Source organism: Girardinichthys multiradiatus, chromosome Y (assembly GCF_021462225.1).
Source record: "Girardinichthys multiradiatus isolate DD_20200921_A chromosome Y, DD_fGirMul_XY1, whole genome shotgun sequence".
In the NCBI taxonomy this organism is placed as follows: Eukaryota; Metazoa; Chordata; class Actinopteri; order Cyprinodontiformes; family Goodeidae; genus Girardinichthys; species Girardinichthys multiradiatus.
Window position 1 is genome coordinate 36,504,311 of NC_061818.1, and position 20,683 is coordinate 36,524,993.

Sequence of the window (20,683 nt, forward strand, 5' to 3'; positions counted from 1 at the left end):
CCTTCTCATCCATTCTAACCAACGTCCCTGTTTCTCCTGAAGAAAAGCATCCCCAAATCATGATGCTGCCACCACCATGATTCGATGTGGGGATAGTATGCAAGGTTTTTGCTCTCATCTGATCCCCCATTCGCCGTCAGAAGTTCCACCTGAACCGTGAATCTTTATTTCTGACCTGACAGTGTCTTCCTTGGTCTTCATGATGCTGTTTGTTCCCTAATATTTTGTCACAAACCTCAGAGGCCTTCACAGAACAGCTGTATTTATAATAATAGTTTATTACACACAGATGGACTCTTACTACTAAGGTGACTTCTGAAGACAATCGGTGGCACTAGATTTGATTTAGGGGTATCTGATTAAAGGGTGTTGGATACATATGCAGACGAAACGTCAGGTTTTGTTTTAAAAAATTAAAGCCATGTATAAATTTATATTTAAATACCATCATGTACTATCAAGCCCTAACAACTCACAATACATTGACGTTTGCTGTGTCAAAATGTGAAAATAGGGTGTGAATAAACCTAGCTTCAAATGTTGGAAACTGTTTTTGCTTTAATTGATGTTTATTCTTTAGAAAAGTAACAGCAAATAAAGGCGCCGCTACGATACTAACATTTATTTAAAATAAATCGTTTCATTAATAATTGAGAACTTATATTTAGCTGGTATTTGTGTAATTATTGTCTAACTGAACAGCGACACAAAGTGGCTAAACGTCGAGTGTTTTAAGGAGGCGGGACTGTTTAGAACATAATCACGCAGATTCACGCGATAGTTCCTGCGCTATATATTGGTAGTTGGCCAAACTACAGGTCTCTTTCAATCGGACGGGAGACGAAATGGTGAGATGTCTTCTGCTTGTCGTGTAACCATTAATCCATTGTTAATCTTACCCATCGGTCATCGTTCTTCACATAGGAGACTCTAGATCGTCTTTGTTTATGTTTTTCAATACATTTCTAAGGATATTTCTTGTCATTTGATTGTACATGTTCAACATTTCGAGGTGCATGTGCCGACAGCCCAGCGACTGTGGACCCAAGATGGCTGCTTAAACCAGGCCTGAAAGACACGTTTAGAGTAGATAATAAAAAACTTGATAAATATTGAGCTTGATCTAATGTACAGATATAAGTAAACATGTAAGAGGTTTGTGTATTAAGAGTTATAAGGAATAAAGTTAAGTGGGACTAACAGCATGGGAGACGCCAGTATCCCGAATCAAATCAGTTTATTAAATTTAGGTTCAAAATGTGGATCTATTCGGAAGCTAACTTATCCGAATTTTACTTTACAGTCCCACCGTAAGTTTTCTGCTCCGCGACACGGATCACTGGGCTTCCTGCCCCGCAAAAGGAGCCGCCGTCACCGCGGTAAGGCTAAAAGCTTCCCCAAGGATGACCCCAGCAAGCCCGTGCACCTGACCGCCTTCCTGGGCTACAAGGCCGGCATGACTCACATTGTTCGAGAGGTGGACCGACCCGGCTCAAGTAAGCCTTGTTCTTTCCAGGAGTCCAAAATAATGAAAACTGCTCAATTGAGATGCTTCAAATGTCCAGAACTGGAGGTGGCATCCAGCTGGATATTACAGTAAAGGGCCATTTCTCTGCTTTTATAGCAGATTCTTCTGAAATATTTTAATAAAGCGCTAAATTATACAGAACTGACCAGAGGTTCCCTTTGCTGGTTTTAGCTTTTTGAATGATTGTCTTGTGAACAAATCTGTAGTTAAAATAGCATGAGTTTATTTTAAAAAACATTTCCAAGTAATTTGTCACAATGGATTACTTCATTTTTAGAAATGGTATAACTTCTAGATGCCACCAAATCTGCAGTGATTTTTTTAAAGCTGAAATTCAGAGAATGTTTATCTTTTAAAATAACAAGTTTTATTTAAATAAGTTTTTCCTGTTGTCACGTTTAAGTGTTTAAGCCTAATAAGTGGTTAGAGTAAAAGTGGGGTAACTGACTTGTGAAAGTTATAAGTCACGTTTCTTCTTGTAAAATATTTTTAGACTTTCAGGTATCTGAATATTGTTTGATCAGCCATTGCTTTTAGCAGCAATGGGGGTGTAAATGGAGTGATTCTATGCATGCTTGCATTGGGAAATTGTGACCAACCTTGTTCACCAATCAAGACACTGCAGGGGCAAATTGCAGCTGCAGACATGTGGATGGAAATATGCTTGCATGTAAATGGCAGTTCCAGTCTTGAACACATAACTTGAACTTCCTCTCTTGCTGCATAAAATTAGTTGTATAATATTGTATTTGCTGTGCCCTCAGTAATGCTCTTGCCTTTTTAATTAGAATTACATATTTGAGCAAAAATCTGAGGTGGCAGTGTAGTCTCTTTTGGGATGAAGTTAATACTTAAATCAATCTGCATCAGTGTTAAAGTTTTGCTGTAGGTACTTAAATTAAACTGGTCCAATTCTGTTATAACATTATGTTTTAATCTCCCACCCCAGGATTAATGGCCCCATGTAATCCTGCATGTAGACTCCTACTTTGGTTTTGAGCCACAATTGATCAGAGGCAGTTCAGGGTTCTAAATACAGTGAAATGGCTCTTTATGAAAGCATTTGATGCTGCAGACGTCTGCCTGTGATGAGACCTTCGACGGGCGGACATAATGGGTTTATACCCCCTTGCTGAATGTCGAGTCCTGAGTGCAGCCTATGCAGTCAGTGCAGTAAAATATGGAAATCTGTGTTTTAAGATGAGATTGATGTTTTTATTTCAACGCAGAGGTTAACAAGAAAGAAGTGGTTGAGGCCGTGACCATTGTGGAGACTCCTCCCATGATGGTGGTCGGAGTTGTGGGCTACGTCAACACCCCACACGGCCTGCGGTCCTTTAAAACCATCTTTGCTGAACACATGAGTGATGAGTGCAAGCGTCGCTTCTACAAGAACTGGTGAGTATGAGCCAGAACTGTACAGGTTGCGTTTCTGAAGCAGATGTTAGTTGCCAGTGGAAATGAACCAGAACCAATGTTTTCACTGAGCGAGTCTAACATGAACGGTGGCCCCCTGTGGCAGCTCCGCTCAGGTGACGTCTGCCCTGATGAGCTCCGGGCTCCTCTGGCCAGTGGAAAGTGCTTCTTAGAAACTGAGCCATGAGCCAAAATGCTTTTAAAGCTGATCCAGCCCCTCGTTATAGATGGGAGGGCTTGCAGCTATGCACAGTGTTCCTCCGCTGGCCCCATTTGGGGGGTTATGAGGGACCTGTGCCAACCTTTGCTTTGCTTGCTGGTCTCAGGTACAAATCCAAGAAGAAGGCCTTCACCAAGTACTGCAAGAAATGGCAGGATGAGGAGGGCAAGAAGCAGCTGGAGAAAGACTTTGCTGCCATGAAGAAATACTGCCAGGTCATCAGAGTCATCGCCCACACACAGGTTGGTATTTTCCTTTGAAAGGAAGTCCTGTGTTTGTCAGTGATGAGACCACGGAACTTGCGTCAGGCATGGCGCCCGATATTCATGAGGATGTCTTCCATGCTGCCTTCCTTCTGAGACTACACGGCTGTAAACTGAGTTTTTACTGGAACAATAAATTAGTGCATCTTTTGTACTAACAACTTTGTTACTTTGCAGATGCGCCTGTTGCCTCTGAGGCAGAAGAAGTCTCACCTGATGGAGGTGCAGTTGAATGGAGGCACCATCTCTGACAAGGTGGACTGGGCCCGTGAGAAGCTCGAGCAGGCGGTACCTGTCAACAATGTCTTCACCCAGGACGAGATGATCGATGTCATCGGTGTTACAAAGGGTCATGGCTACAAGGGTAAGCTATTTGATAAATCCTCATAAAGACTCGAATCGTCTTCAGAGAGACCTCGGAGGGTAAATCTTTGTTCTTTTTTTAGGTGTTACCAGCCGCTGGCACACAAAGAAGCTTCCTCGCAAAACCCATCGCGGTCTGCGTAAGGTGGCCTGTATTGGTGCCTGGCATCCTGCTCGCGTGGCTTTCTCCGTGGCTCGTGCCGGTCAGAAGGGTTACCACCACCGAACAGAGATCAACAAGAAGATCTACAAGATCGGCCTGGGCTACCACACCAAAGACGGAAAACTGGTGAAGAACAACGCCTCCACGGAGTACGATCTGACCAACAAGAGCATCAATCCCCTGGTAAGGGACCCCTCATATACACCTATGATTTTAATACTATTTAACAATCAAGGTGAACTTTGTCATTCAGTTGTCTTCGGTTCACAGGGTGGATTTGTTCACTATGGAGAGGTGACCAACGACTTTGTCATGGTGAAGGGCTGTGTGGTGGGAACCAAGAAGAGGGTGCTGACTCTGCGCAAGGTGAGGGGGAAGCATCCTTTTAAGAAATCATGACTGCACAGATGAAACTGAGAAATTTGAACTTAAAATATTTCTTCTTTAGTCCCTGCTGGTGCAGACCAGCCGCCGTGCTCTGGAGAAGATCGACCTCAAGTTCATCGACACCACCTCCAAGTTTGGTCATGGCCGCTTCCAGACCGTGGAGGAGAAGAAGGTCTTCATGGTAAGATTTTAATTTTTCTTCTTGGTAAACTCTTTGTAAGCTTCAGACTAAAACACACAAATTTGCCCATGTTTGAGAACATGGTGCCAATAGTTGCTCTGCACTGTTCGTAACCTGGTTCAGCCTTCAGTGTGAACTCTGGGTTCCATTCCAGTGCCACAGTGATCTCCAGTGAGGCAGGGGAGCAGTGCCTGTTTGTGCTGGCTCCCTGTTCACTCTCTGGAAACACCGGCTGCTCTGAGCCCAAAGCAGATTCTGTCATACAGAGGCATGACTGACTGGTCCAGTTTTCTGTCTTCCACAGGGTCCCCTCAAGAAGGACCGCATTGCCAAGGAGGAGACTGTTTGAAGACTCTGACTGCAAGCGAAGTCTCTGCTGTGTCGACTGTAAACATCTCTACTATTCTGCAGAGTTTAATAAAAACTGGAAAAATAAAACAAGTTTTTCTTTTTTTTAGTTGAACTGATAAACCCTGGATCTGAGGTTCTGTTTCAACCTATAAGTGTCATTATAAATGCTGTGGAGATGATAGTTCTGTTGCCTTTACCAAAACTGGGTGCTTGTCTGTATGTAGGGAGGGGTCTGCTGCAAGCTTGTCAATGTTTTGGTGGTGAAACATTAACAAACCTATTATTAATAGAAGAGAACAAGAATAATCCTAGGTTTCTCTTTAGTACAGTTGCTAAACTTACACAGAGTCATAGCTCTGTTGAGCCATCCATTCTCTCAGCAGTCATGACTTTATGGGATTCTTCTTAAATAAAATTGATTCTATTAAAAATTAAATCTTTGACATACTCCTGAAGATGATTACTTCATCCTCAGCAAGTGAGACAACATTGGAAATAACTGTAGAACCTGATCTGTGTTTGAACTGTTTTGATCCTGTGGAGCTTCCTGAGTTATCAGAAATATTAGCTGCATCTAAACCTTCAACTTGTATGTTAGACCCAATCCCAACCAAATTATTTAAGGAAGTGTTCCCTCTGATTACCAGCCCCATTTTAGATATGATTAATCTATCTTTAGTAATTGGATATGTACCACAGGCTTTTAAGGTAGCTGTAATTAAACCTTTACTTAAGAAACCTTCGCTTGATCGAGATGTCTTGAAAAATTACAGACCTATATCCAATCTTCCATTCTTATTTAAAATTCTTGAGAAAATAGTTGCTAATCAAATGTGTGATCATTTACACAACAATGACCTGTTTGAAGAGTTTCAGTCAGGCTTCAGAGCTCATCATAGCACTGAAACAGCTCTGCTGAAAGTCACTAATGATATTCTTATGGCCTCAGATAATGGACTTGTGTCTGTTCCGGTTCTGTTAGATCTCAGTGCTGCATTTGATCCAGTCGATCACAATATTATCTTAAAAAGGCTGCAATATGCTGTAGGGATCAGGAGAACAGCGCTAGGCTGGTTTAAATCTTATCTGTCTGACAGATTCCAGTTTGTTCATGTAAATGATAAATCATCTTTAAACTCCAGGGTTAATTGTGGAGTACCACAGGGTTCAGTACTTGGGCATATTCTCTTTACTATATACAGGTCCTTCTCAAAATATTAGCATATTGTAATAAAGTTAATTATTTTCCATGATGAAAATTTAACATTCATATATTTTAGATTCATTGCCAAAGGATTCCCGACCAAGTATTGAGTGCATAACTACATGATTGTTTGAAGGATGACGTGTTTTGTATTAAAAACACTTTTCTTTTATTGGTCGTATGAAATATGCTAATTTTGTGAGATAGGAATTTTGGGTTTTCATGAGCTGTATGGCAAAATCATCCGTATTAAGACAATAAAAGACCTGAAATATTTCAGTTAGTGTGCAATGAATCTAAAATATATGAATGTTAAATTTTCATCATGACATTATGGAAAATAATGAACTTTATCACAATATGCTAATATTTTGAGAAGGACCTGTAAATCCCTTAATGATCTAGCTCCATCATACATCAGAGATCTGATTGTTCCATATGTTCCTAACAGAGCACTTCGTTCTCAGACTGGTGGTTTACTGGTGGTTCCTAGAGTCTCTAGAAGTACAATGGGAGGCAGATCCTTTAGTTATCAGGCTCCTCTCCTGTGGAACCAGCTCCCAGTTTTAGTTCGTGAGGCAGACACCCTGTCTACTTTTAAGGCTAGGCTTAAAACTTTCCTTTTTAATAAAGCTTATAGTTAGAGTGGCTTAGGTTATCCTGAGTTATCTCTGTAGTTATGCTGCTATAGGCTTAGACTGCTGGAGGACATAATGACCACTTTCAGTCTCTTCGCTACATTCTCACACTACTCTCCAATTTTGCATTATTTGCTGTTATTTCACCTTTTAACTTTATGTTCTCTCTCTTTTCTCTTCCTAGAAGCTACACCTGGCCTGACTCTGTGTCTACCTGTGACCCCTTTCTGGAGAGGGGCATTGTCCAAGCTTCTGCTGGCAATAACTTAATGCTCACCTTCTACCGATGATCCACATAGCCCTGTCTTTTAGTGTTTAACCCTTTCTCTCTCCTAGACATGGCGATTGACTGAGCTTTTACTGTAACTAATTATATGTGCTCTCTTTCAGACTCTAACCTTGAAAACTGGCTCAGAGTTGATCTGTTCTTTCTTTCTAGGTGAAACGACTAAAGGAGCTACATCCATTAACATTTACTTTTCCTTCCCATAGAAAGTACTCCTGGATCAGTGCTTCTTTGTTCTCTTTGTGTCTCTGCTCTGTTCTCTCAAACCCCCAGTCGGTCGTGGCAGATGGCCGCTCACACTGAGCCTGGTTCTGCTGGAGGGTTCTTCCTGTTAAAAGAGAGTTTTTCCTCTCCACTGTCGCTACATGCATGCTCAGTATGAGGGATTGCTGCAAAGTCAACGCCAGTGACTGTCCACTGTCTCTACATGCTCATCCAGGAGGAGGGAATGCTGCAAGTCACTGACTGGATGCAATCTGTTGGGTTTCCTTAGACAGAAAAACTTTTTATCCAATTTGAATAAATAACTGAATCTGACTGCACTGTTCAATGGTTAGTATGAAGTTGCAACTCTGAAAGCAACGGTAGACATAAGATCTTCAAAAACCAAGAATTTCAATAATTTGAAGTGGACTATGGTTTTCACTTGTGTAGGTTTATACTGACTGGCTAAATCCTGGCCTGCTGATCAGATTTTGTCTTTTTCTGCAGTAGCTTCCTTGACATGAGGTAGAAGATTAACTTGAACAGGGGAAGCAGAAGGTTCTCAGTTCATTTGTTAAGACATGTCTGTCAAAATTGATTAATGGGATATTTGATTCTCACTGGAGACATTTATTGGTGCCAAGCTAGTTTTATCCAAACAGTTTTCTATAATTTTATAGGCCCCTGAAACCTAGGTCTCAGTTTCTTAACCCTGTATTCTAAGTTAACTGAACTCTTCCAGAAAGTGGAAAGCTTTGCCCCAGTTGTTTATCTGCATCACATTCAGATATGTTTTAATGTCTGACATAAACCTGTCAGATTTTAAGTAACACTTTGAACGAGATATTGGCATCTTTGTGCTGTCAGGCTATTTTGAGGTCATGGGAAGCTTTGTGGGGATCAGAGCCGAAAAAACTGGTTAGAATGCAGAAAAGACATGCATATTGTATATTTAATAGTAAAAACAGTTTCAGAGAATATTTCTTGCTGAAGAAGCTGTGTAGACCAGAGTCCCACTCAGTTTCCATTTTCTAATTAATCTGACGTCTTTTAATCCAGCTTTGAAAAGAGAGCTGCTATTTAGATAAATGGGATGAATTAAGCGTACGGCTCACTTTTAACTTCTGGATGTGTGAAACAATGCCCTCTGCTGGGGAGACGGGAGCGGTGCAGGGATGCGGCCACTGTCTCCCGTCTGTTCCTGGAACGTCTGAACGGGCCTGGAATACTGATGCAGCGCTGCAGTGCTCCAAAGAACAGCATGGCTTCATCTGCAGTAGAGAACATCTGATTTACCTGTGGAGCTAAAGTGTTTTGGCACCTGCTGGGGCAACCCCCTCACCATATTCAAGTATCAGCTGACAGAAAAGATCTATGTGCAGGAGCACCCTTAGAGACGTTTTGCATTTAAAGGCATCTGAAACCTGTACATCCAGGAAACATTGCTGTTTAATGCTGCTTTAAGGAATTTTATTTCAGCACATTGCAATTTCTTTGCTATTGCAACTGACTAAAACTAGTTTCTCATCACTGAAGTGTTCCAAACATTTCAAATTGTTGTACAAATTACATAAACAGACAACGTATTTGTGCAGTTAAAGTAAATCTCATAACCTATAGCCCAGAGGCATATTTATCTTCCTTACAGTCATCAACCCATGCTCTCTGCTGGAGTAGTAGTTGCCTGTGGCCTGCATCGTGTGTAATAATGATCCTGAGTCTGTGGTCATCCCCTCCAGAGTCTGTCCTCCTGTCAGACTCCACAGCAGCTCACCGTCCAGCCACTTCCCTCACTCTGCAGGGTGGCCCTCTGCTGACTTGGTGCCAGCGGACGTCCATGATGCCAGAAAGCACACCAACATGCATGTGTGCAGGCAAGCGCACACTTACACCCAGATCCACATGAATCAAACTCTTGGCCCTCCTCTCTGCTATCCCAGTGTGCTCCCTAGTTACCTGGCTGCTGTCCCACTAACAACAGCTGCTACCACAGCACTGGACTAGAGGTCCTTCTGCAGGATAGCACACACGTACACACAACTTGTATTTCTAACAGTATTAGGACATTTCAACTAATATTATTACTAAATCCGTCAGTGTCTAGCCTAGGCAATTAGCCTAAACCTAACCATTACCCAAACATTTCTAATCTAATCTAAATGTAATTCACACCTTAGTCATAACACTCCCCTGTTGATTTGGATGTATGCTGTGGGGTGTTGTACTGAAGGATCGAGGTCCTCTTTATGGGAAGAAACTTGTGCCATCAGAAACTGAATTTGTATTTGTGTAATTTGAAATTAAATGTATTGGTTTGAAAATAAATTTGACTAAAGTGAAACTGAATTCATTTGCTTTTAAAATGTATTTCGTTGTATTAAAAATTCAGTTTGACTACGTTTACTTTCAGGTCTGTAATTCAATTTCAGTTCCAAAATTCAGTTTTTTTTTTGTGTCACACATCCGGGTCCTTGAGGATAGCCACAGATTAATCAAACACAGATTCATCGATTTACGTTTCGCATGAGGTTAAACTTCCTTTACGGCATGTTGAGCTGCAGCAGTGCAACATACATGAGCTTAGCGGATGTCAATCATCTAGTCAAATGAGAAACGTCATGTAAACAAATGATGGTCAAACAGTAACACTTATGCTACCTGTAGCTATCAGCGAAACATGCCAGATTAGCATAGTGTGCCGCCGGTGTTATGTCGGTCTGAGTTTCTCTTGCCCTTACCTCAATGTAACTTCTGTTGCCTAGCAACTGTGTTAGCGTGAAGCGCAGAGCTGTGAAGCCGAACAAATGGAGCCTGAAGGTTAAAACCGTTGTCTCTACTGTAAATAACTAAATGGTTTTTATTTACCCTTTTACATATTGCTGATGGCTTATAATGCTGTTTTGTTTTTAAATGTTATTGTTTTATGATCTTGTTCATTATTCAGCCATTTAAAATGTTGAAAATATTGTTGTTCATAGATATAAAAATCCAACATTAGATAAAATAAAATACATTGATGACAAATACCATTTTTAAAATTTATTTGTAAATAAATTTTAAATTGTTAGTGTTTCAACAATTAAAACACTAACATATTAACTTTAGGAACAAAGTTAATATGTAATAAGTTATTATTTGCAGAGCATAATAATAATAATAATTACTATTATTATAATAAATAAGCCAAACATTAATATTAGATTTCATCTGACTGAATTATATCTGTTTAACTTCCACTTATTGGGGAAACTCAGCGGGATTTTTAAAACAATGTGCCGGGAGTCAGCTGTTCTCTCGGGGTTTAGCGCAGCTCAACCACCCGGTCAGCTGACAGCTGGAGAGGATGAACACATCGGCGCATTTGTGCAATTAATCGATATCTTGATAAAGTGATCAGATATTTTAGGTTTACACAACTACATTCTCGTCTAAAAAGATTGTAAAAGTTCAGTTGTTTTGCATTCCCATGCTATACTTTTTGCGTTCTCACGCAATAGTGTTTGCGTTTTCTCGCAATACTTTGCGGGAGAGGCTGCACGGTGGCGCAGTTGGTAGCACTGTTGCCTGTGCATGCGTGGGTTCTCACCGGGTACTCTGCTTCCTCCCACAGTCCAAAGACATGCCTGTTAGGTTAATTGGTCTCTCTAAATTGCCCTTAGGTGTATGAATGAGTGTGTGCGTGGTTGTTTGTGTGTTGCCCTGCGATGGACTGGCGACCTGTCCAGGGTGAACCCCGCCTCTCGCCCATAGACTGCTGGATATAGGCACCAGCTCCCCCGCGACCCACTATGGAATAAGCGGTAGAAAATTACTGACTGACTTTGTGGGAGACCCTTTTTTGAGATTTATTGAGTTTTATTTTGAAATCGGCCTTAAATAAAATGATTTTCAATCAGACTTAAAGACAGTTATTATCATACGGAGCCCGCGAGGGGACATGGGGGGATTTTTGTCTTTTGCGTTCCCACGCAATACTTTTGCGTTCGCTCGCAAAAGTTCACCTTGACCAATCTGCATTGTTGGACAACAGACAGCTACGGCGCGGCCTCCGTAGACAGCAGCACTCCTGACATGACTGCTCACGAAACAAACCGGTAAATGTTCATGTTAACACAAATACCGAATGTTTTCCAGTATTTATATCGTTACTTTATAGTTGTATTTATGACAACGACATACATCTTTCAAATAATACGTTCCGGTGGAGGAACACGTAGTTCAGACACGCACACACACATGCTTCGCCCCCTTGCTGAAAGAAAAGTGGGTGTGTATGCGCAATCCATCATTTGGAAAGAGGAAGTGTATATAAGTTGCAGAAAGAGTAGATGGTGTAGCTGTCGGGGGCTTGCGGGTATATATAGCCAGGTTATGCAGATTCAAACACTTAAAGTGCACCTGCAGAATAATCCTCCACTGTTTCATGCCTACAGCTTGCCAATAACTCATCATAACTAAGAAATGTCACGTTTTATTTTTTTAATGGCATGTGTAAGATGTATATTTCAATAGGAAGAACTGGTCACAGCTTTATTGAAAACATAATACGTGAATGTTCGTCTTCAGCAGAACGCAGTGACAGTATCCTGACAGATAGGGATGAAAAAATGCACCACCGATTGTTTTTATGTGATTTTGAATTTCTGTGAATATATATCATATATATGTTAATGGCGTATTATTGTAAAAAAAATATAAAATAATTTAAATGTTTTATCTTAAACCCTTGGGTTAATTATTAGGCCTACATAAACACCAGAGAATGAGTTGTATTAAAAATGATTAAAAATGACATGATTGAATTAAATTAAAAGCTCAATTAAAATGACTAAACTACAATATATGAAAACAAACACACCTTCAAATGTTAACCGCATATAATTTTTGTTTTATAAAATACAGAATATAATTATTATGACTGTTCACCAAAGGTTTTTTGATGTGAAAGCTAGTTTTATCATTTTTGTACAGTATGCCATTAATTGAAAGCTTTCTCTGCTAATACAAATTCTATATGTGGAATTGGTCTAAATTATCCAAATTATTGTATTCAGACATGGAGGAGGACCTTAAAACTTTTCTTCAGTCAAGGCATGTTCCAGAAGAGGACATTAAACAAATGAAAGTGGATAAGGTAATGACATATTCAGGTTTTAGTACATTCTTTCCAATACGTAAAGACTTAACCATATTTAATCGTAAATGTATTCATTTTTCAACCTTAATTTTGTCTGGTCATTGTTTGTATTGTTGGTATTTACAGTAAACTGACACTTTTTATTTCTAATTGCAGATTGACAGAAGGGTCATTTGTTTTATGACAGATGAAGAAAGGGCAAAGTATATCCCTTCATATGGTGACCGCTTGGCTGTTGTCTCATTTTGTAGACAGAGGGAAGCAAATTTCAACAAGGAAGGAGTTTTAAATAGAGTTCGACAAAAGATTGAGGCAAGACGGACAAAAAGGAAAACACCTCCTGGGGAACGACAGCAAACATCTGTGGAAAGTTCTGGTCTAATGGCAAGACATAAAAACACAAATGCAGTAAAATCCAAGCGAAGAATTGAAGTGGGGTGGCTGCACTTTCAATATGATGATTTTTATCAAGTAAGGTCAAAAATGGAGGCGGGACCAGGCATCTGACACTAAAAAAATACACCAGTGTTCCAGAGATTAGGCAAATTGCAAAGAATTAGGTTTTTCCTGATGGCTTGTCACCAGAGGGACCCATTACAGACTTCACATTTAACATGTGCGACTTCAAAAAACAAACTGTACCTCTGGAATCTACACTTGTGGAATTGTATGAACAATGTAAACTTAAAATGTTGAGGCTTTACCTTTGCACCAAAGATTCTGTGCCTTCTTCAGATTCATCAGGGGACCAAGAGCTGTTTGAACAGGTAATTTATTTTTAAACAAAACAGTTGTGTCTGCCTTTTAAAATTGGATTATTTGATGGGTATTTCATTTACATGAAAATGTATGTCTTTTGGCAAAATATTTTTTATCTTAAATAGTTTGAACCCTAGAAATGGTGAAAGATTGGTCATTTTATAAAATACAACATTCTAAAAGACTTCAGACTAACGGAAATACACAACTCTTTGAATCTATGCATGTTTATTTGTGCATGACAATTAATAATAGACCCATAACATAAATCCATAATATATTGCAATCACTGCAACTTTTGCTTCTTTCTAAATTCAGTCAAATTTAAGATTTGTGGTCATAATTGTGCCAATTAAAGTAAAAAAAAAGCTTTTGTAAATAATATTTTCTTAAATGTACACCTTGAGTAAATGTGCAAAGATTTTGGGGTTTCAAAGAAGGTACAGTACATATTTGTCTAAAATTATTTATGATTTCACAATCTCATCATATCTATCTGTTTTTTTTAAAGTCTCATAACAAAGACAGAACATCTACTCAACAGAACAGACTTTCTGTCCCTTTTGCTGAGACCTCAGCTTCAAAATACACTTTCAAGGCCCTACACCCGGAGAAGCAGGGCACTCAAGCACATTGCAGCACCTTTTGAGAGATGATAAAGCATCCCAGAGTCCACAACACCAAGCTTCACAAGATGTTATAGAACATCAGGGTCCAGTATATGCCCTTGATGAAGAGGTTGAATTTTTGCATCCAGGCTTACATTCAACACCTGATGCATCAAACCAGGGAACAATAGAGTATTTCTATATAGTTGACAACACTGAAAACCCAGATGCAATTCAAGATACCCAAACAATAATGTCCAACTTCAACAGCATTGATAATCTGGATGACACCGAGGATTCCGGAGTGGTCCAAATAGGGCCGAGGTCAGATCATTATGATGGCGATCTTGCATCTACTCTTCCATTGATGAACAGTCAGTCTGAGACAGATGATGAACGCTTTTCAGAAGTAAGTTTCTTTTTTGCAAAGTTCAAATTAATATATAGCCTCTGCAGAGGTTTCATTTGCATTTTTTACATGTATATATTACACTACTGAAAAGTCAAAAAGTTACTATTTGAGTAACTAAAAAGTTACTCAATCCATGTTTTGATGTTCTTTCATAAACTTGAAATATCTTTGTATGCAGAGGCCCACATGGCCACACTGAAACAGTTTACTTTATATTAACATAATGTAAAAGCTATGCACACACTGAAGCACCCTTTTAAAAATACTTTAGGATGCCTTATCTTTAAGCCAGTACTTTTATTAATTTTAAAAAACAGAATTATATTAAAAAGAAAATATGAAAACTAAGATGTGCAGTTGTACTTTATGTTCCAGGCTCCAAAAGAAGATTTACTGCAAGACATGGTCTCTTCATCCGTGGAAAACCTAGCATTACCTCAATCTTCAACTGGAGGTGTGGAAAATCCCAAAGGGACAAGGTATGCACATATCCGGCATGCCATGATTCTAGATGACCTTCTCAATGTTTTCATGGACAAAAGTGCAATGGATTTTAAATTAAAATGGAATTTAATGATGAGATGGTTGTTGACAACAGTTGAGTATCCAGGGAAGTCTATACTGCTTTCTGGGAGCAGTTCTTGGAGCTTTGTGAAGGGGAGGAGGAGAGAGTTCCAAAACTAAGACCAGACTTTTCAGAGGATAGGTGGCATGCACTAGGAAGAATTTGGGCAAAAGACTGATTGACCATGGCATAATTCCAGTCAGGTTGTCCAAGGCATTCATTGTTGCTTCTCTACTTGGTCTTCCCTCTGTTGAAGAAGAAGTTTTGATGTCATCATTTGCAAGGTATTTGTCTAACAGTGAGCGAATTACTATCGAGAAGGCCCTTGATGGTGTACTGGAGGAGGATGAGGAGGAAAATTTGTTGGATTTGTTTTCACGGATGGGTGCTCACAGCATTCCATCTCAGGAAAATATCAGGCCAGCAATCCAAATCATGGCTCATAAAGCCATATTACAAGAACCAAAGTACATAATCGACTGCTTTTCCAAAACTCGGAAAGATGTGGCATTAAATCTTCCAGATACAGCAGATGTCCTGAGTCCAAAAAAGCAACAAACAAAAGCGTTGCTGACATGCTGCAAACAGATGCTCTGTACCTGTCACAGTAAGAGCAGACAACATTTAACTGCTTGCAGAGATACATGAAGAATGCAGATCAGCACAAGCTGGAAAAATTCTTGCGATTTTGCTCAGGGTCTTTTGTTTTGTGCACAGAACAAATTAAAGTAACCTTTAATGCTGAAACAGGTTTTGGTAGAAGACCTGTTGCACACACATGTGGAGCAATCATTGATGTGCCTTAAACATACAGCTTCTACCCTGAATTTAGAGCAGAATTTGACAGTAACTTAGCTAGCAACTTTCTGTTAATGGACATTATTTAGGCTTTTACATATAAAAGCTAGTTTGACACCTTCGGTAAACTAAACCATTCCTTTCTTGCCTTTAATGTTATCATGTACCATGTTTATAATATGCTGTGTTGGTTAAACAGTTGTATTCCTTTATAAATGTTTCAAAGTTCTATATCAAAAGGTTTATGTGGTGATGAACAAACAATTCAAAGCTTGTTTCTGATTTTGATCATTTTATTTATGGGTTCCTCCTGAGGTTTGATCATTACTGTTAATGATTTCTTGTTTGTTTTTTTAAATCAGGTTGTGAAATTCAGCAGACATTTTATTTAAATAGCCCATGTTCAGTAGTAAACAGGAAAATGTGTACCTCATAAGAGAAAAGGAGTACAAAACAAAATTCATTATGTTCATAACATCCCAGCAAATTGTGGGTTTGGGTGGCCATTTTGGGGGTTTTTTTGGGTGACGGGGGTGCATCGTCACACACAAAATAAAATTTGTCACCTTTGTCTCTTTTTTTACAATGTGTTTGTATTTCATGTTAGTGTTGACAATAAATGTTTAATCAAAATAAGATTTTGTACTTTGTTTTCAATGTTGTGTGTAACTCAATAACAGTAATAGCAACAATGTTTTGAGACAATTTGGTAAATTGGTAAACCTGCATAATGAGCTACAACAACATTTAATTTCCCTTTGGGATTAATAAAGTATTTTTGAATTGAATTGAAATAGAGAGTAATGGAGTGTCATCATTTTACAATTGTGCATGTTGCTTTCTGCAAAAGATATCCAACACATCAGGAATTCTTAAATTGAAGTATATTCCCATAAAAATGTTTACTCTTCTGCTTGAAGTGAATACAACAATGAAGTGTAGAAAGGATACACCTATTCAACAAAGACAGGCACACAATACAATTGCACTTTTTATTAAAAGATCAATTATTTTTGGGTGAAAAACCAAAAGCAGTCTACTCATAGAATATAGATCTATGCAAGCATGAGTAGAAGATTCATATATGGGACCATTCCACACTGGAACCATCCAATTAGGCTTCAGAATAATAAACCATAACCAAAGCAAAGGTGCTTGGACTTTTACCATAAAACTAAATAAAATACAACAAAAAAATGTCCCATTAGTTTTTAAGTACATAATACTTACAGTAAAAATGCATGTTAATGTCTGTGCTGTGATTTCTGTCAGTAGCTGACAGATTTTCACTTTTGCCATTTAATGCTGATAACTGAAAGCAAATAGCAATGTTTCCAAGACAAGTGTAACGCTATTAAAATGACAAGCTCTTTCCTGTGAAAACATGTGGAAAAAATCACAGTAATGCACTAATGGCCTCTCTCAGACGCATATATAAGTTCACAGCTTCATATGGATCTGCTGGTGTTATTAACTGAGACTCTGCCATTAGGATATTACATATGTCATATACATCTGGATCACAGGGTATGGTTAGCCGAAAGACACATTGATTTCTGCACAGCTGAACATGGTCATTTTGAACTGGTGCGAGGAAGTCTCTTGTATTGTAGAGTTCAGGCACTGCATACATCACATTGGGCCAACCGCTGGGAACTTGCATGTTTTTGGATGGCCTGATGAGGTGTGTTCCAAACTGTTGCAGTGTCATCCAGCTCATCCTGTAACAGATACAATCCAAAAAGGGAATAGACTATCATTAACCTAGGCAGTAAATAATGTAATAAACACAGTTTGTTTCCTGAATTCTACTTTGCCAAATTTGTGTGGTTTTTTTATGACTGATAAGGCATACTTTCATTCAATCAATTACCCCTAACCCCTATGATGTACGATAAATCTTTTATTACCTCTGCAGATCCAAGGTGGGTTTTTTCTAGTTTCTTTTACTATTCTTTCTTGCCCAGAGATGTGTGGTGATGTTTTGTGTTTTTCTGGAAGTGGAACTCTTTGCTGTAATGTTTGGTTGTACATTATTATGACAACCAGAAGTTGTATATGTTGCTAGACAACTTGGCAGTTAGTTGAGGGACTACGTGTGTGGACAAGGCCTGGCTGGAAGAATAAAGATTACATTAAATTGTTCCTGCATACGAGTGATGACCTTATTTCCTGCCTTGGAAAACACAACATCTGCTTGAATACCTATTTCAGAGCATATTTATACTCGTACTTGTCGTCTTCCGCTTATCCGGGACCGGGTCACGGGGGCAGCAGGCTCAGCAGAGATACCCAGACGTCCCTCTCCCCAGACACCTCCTCCAGCTCCTCCGGGGGGTCCCCAAGGCGCTCCCAGGCCAGCCGAGAGACATAGTCCCTCCAGCGTGTCCTGGGCCATGCCCTGGGCCTCCACCCGGTGGGACGTGCCTGGAACAGATCCCGTGGAAGGCGTCCAGGAGGCATCCGGTATAGATGCCCGAGCCACCTCAACTGGCTCCTCTCGATGTGGAGGAGCAGCGGCTCTACTCCGAGCCCCTCCCGGATGGCCGAGCTCCTCACCCTACTCTCTAAGGGAGTGCCCGGCCACCCTACGGAGGAAGCTCAATTCAGCCGCTAGTATCCGGGATCTCGTTCTTTCGGTCATGACCCAAAGTTCATGGTCATAAGTGAGAGTAGGAACGTAGACTGACCGGTAAATCGAGAGCTTCGCTTTTCGGCTCAGCTCTCTCTTCACCACAACGGACCGGCACAGCGCCCCCATTACTGCGGCAGCTGCACCGATCCGTCTGTCGATCTCCCACTCCATTCTTCCCTCACTCGTGAACAAGACCCCGAGATACTTAAACTCCTCTTCTTGGGGCAGGAACATCCCCTCCAACCTGAAGAGGACAAGCCACCATTTTCCGGTCGAGAACCATAGCCTCGGACTTGGAGGAGCTGATCCTCATCCCAGCTGCTTCACACTAAGCTGAGAACCGCCCCAGTGCATGCTGTAGGTCTTGGCTAGAGGGGGCCAGCAGGACCACGTCATCTGCAAAAAGAAGAGACGAAATCCTCTGGTCCCCAAACCAGACCCCCTCCGGCCCTTGGCTGCGCCTAGAAATCCTGTCCATAAAAGTTATGAACAGGACCAGTGACAAAGGGCAGCCCTGCCAGAGACCAACATGCACTGGGAACAGCTCCGACTTAGTGCCGGCAATGCGAACCAAACTCCTGCCCCGCTTGTACAGAGATCGGATGGCCCCTAATAAAGGGCCACAGCCGGGACGAAAAACCACACTGCTCCTCCTGAAGCCAAGGTTCGACGATCGGCCGGACTCTCCTCTCCAATACCCTGGTGTAGGCCTTTCCAGGGAGGCTGAGGAGTGTGATCCCCCTGTAGTTGGAACACACCCTCTGGTCACCCTTCTTATGAAGGGGGACCACCACCCCAGTCTGCCAGTCCAAAGGCACGGTCCCCGAACGCCACGCAATGTTGAAGAGGCGTGTCAACCATGACAGCCCCACAACATCCAGAGACTTGAGGTACTCAGGGCGGATCTCATCCACCCCCGAAGCCCTACCACCGCAGAGCTTTTTAACCACCTCTGTGACTTCCACCTGGGTGATGAAAGAGTCCAACCCCGAGTCCCCAGCCTCTGTTTCCACCAGGGAATGCGTGATGGCAGGATTGAGGAGATCCTCGAAGTACTCCTTCCACCGCCCGATAATATCCCCAGTTGAGGTGAGCAGCCTCCCAACACCACTGTAAACAGTGTTGGCGAAGCACTGCTTCCCCCTCCTGAGGTGGCGGACGGTTTGCCAGAATCGCTTCGAGGCCAACCGGTAGTCCTTCTCCATGGCCTCACTGAACTGCTCCCAGGCCCGAGTTTTTGCCTCTGCCACAGTCCGGGGCGCGGCACGCTTGGCCTCACGGTACCCGTCAGCCACCTCAGGAGTCCCACAAGCCAGTCACAGCCAATAGGACTCCTTCTTCAGCTTGACAGCGTCCCTTACTGCCGGTGTCCACCACCGGGTTCGAGGATTGCTGCCGCGACAGGCACCGCAGACCTTACGGCCGCAGCAACGGGCAGCACCGTCGACAATAGATGCGGAAAACATGGTCCACTCGGACTCTATTTCTCCAACATCCCCCGGAATCTGGTCAAAGCTCTCCCGGTGGTGGGAGTTGAATACATCCCTGGCCAAGGGGTCCGCCAGACGGTCCCAGGAGACCCTCACTATGCGCTTGGGCCTGCCAAGTCTGTCCGGCTTTCTCCTCCTCCAGCGGATCAAACTCACCACCAGGTGGTGATCAGTGAACAGCTCAGCCCCTTTCTTCACCCGAGTGTACAAAACATGCGGCCGAAGGTCTGATGATACGACAATAAAGTCGATCGTTGACCTCCTGCCTATGGTGTCCTGGTGCCAAGTGCACTGATGAACACCCTTATGTTTGAACATGGTGTTCATTATGGACAATCCGTGTCTAGCACAGAAGTCCAGTAACAAAACACCACTCGGATTCAGATCGGGGAGGCCATTCCTCCCGATCACGCCTCTCCACGTGTCATTGTCGTTTCCCACGTGGGCGTTGAAGTCCCCCAGCAGAATAATGTTGTCCCCGGGAGGGGCACTATCCAGCACCCCTGACAGGGATGCCAAGAAGGCCGGGTACTCCGCACTACCGCTCGGCCCGTAGGCTGAAACGACAGTCAGAGACCTCTCCCCAACCCGAAGGCGCAGGGATGCGACCCTCTCATCCACCGGGGTAAACCCCAACATGAGACGGCTGAGCTGGGGGGCAACAAGCAAACCCACCCCAGCCCGCCGCCTCTCCCCGTGGACCACTCCAGAGCAGAAGAGAGTCCAGCCCCTCTCAAGAAGATGGGTTCCAGAGCCCACGCTGTGCGTAGAGGCGAGCCCGACTATTTCTAGTCGATATCTCTTGACCTCCCGCACAAGCTCAGGCTCCTTCCCCCCCCAGCGAGGTGACATTCCACGTCCCTAGAGCCAGCCTAAGCATCTGGGGATCGGGCCGCCGAGGTCTCCACCTTCGTCTGGCGCCCAATCCTCTTTGCATCGGTCCCTCACGGTTCCCCCTGCAGGTGGTGGGCCCACTGGGGGATGGCCTTGCATCTCTCGTTTGGGCTTGGCCCGGCTGGGTCCCGCGAGGAGCAGCCCAGCCACCAGGTGCTCTCCGACGAGTCCCGATCCCAGG

The 20,683-nt window shown here is 42.1% G+C and overlaps 1 protein-coding gene, 1 long non-coding RNA gene and 2 other non-coding genes across 4 annotated transcripts; all 4 read left to right on the forward strand.

Moving 5' to 3' along the window:
• The first annotated feature begins 763 nt into the window (after window positions 1–763).
• LOC124863742 (60S ribosomal protein L3) lies at window positions 764–4,959 on the forward strand. Its single transcript, XM_047358207.1, has 9 exons — window positions 764–848; window positions 1,304–1,496; window positions 2,758–2,926; window positions 3,271–3,406; window positions 3,605–3,791; window positions 3,874–4,136; window positions 4,224–4,319; window positions 4,402–4,521; window positions 4,826–4,959. Exons 1-9 carry the CDS (start codon window positions 846–848, stop codon window positions 4,868–4,870), a joined length of 1,212 nt encoding a protein of 403 aa, XP_047214163.1. The 5' UTR covers window positions 764–845; the 3' UTR covers window positions 4,871–4,959.
• LOC124865078 lies at window positions 3,438–3,531 on the forward strand. The gene has a single exon (XR_007037443.1). It is a non-coding gene; the product is annotated as a small nucleolar RNA U83B (small nucleolar RNA).
• Window positions 4,620–4,752, forward strand: LOC124865077. The gene has a single exon (XR_007037442.1). It is a non-coding gene; the product is annotated as a small nucleolar RNA SNORA54 (small nucleolar RNA).
• Window positions 4,960–11,200: 6,241 nt separating the features above from the next.
• On the forward strand, window positions 11,201–15,828 carry LOC124864956. Its single transcript, XR_007037412.1, has 5 exons — window positions 11,201–11,298; window positions 12,259–12,338; window positions 12,498–13,108; window positions 13,612–14,117; window positions 14,496–15,828. It is a non-coding gene; the product is annotated as an uncharacterized LOC124864956 (long non-coding RNA).
• Window positions 15,829–20,683: the final 4,855 nt, after the last annotated feature.

What these genes read in the sequence shown, in the direction of transcription:
- LOC124863742 (XM_047358207.1), top strand. An exon ending in GGTGGACCGACCCGGCTCAA is followed by an intron (nt 1,497 to 2,757) that starts GTAAGCCTTGTT and finishes ATTTCAACGCAG; the next exon opens with AGGTTAACAAGAAAGAAGTG. An exon ending in CGTCGCTTCTACAAGAACTG is followed by an intron (nt 2,927 to 3,270) that starts GTGAGTATGAGC and finishes TGCTGGTCTCAG; the next exon opens with GTACAAATCCAAGAAGAAGG.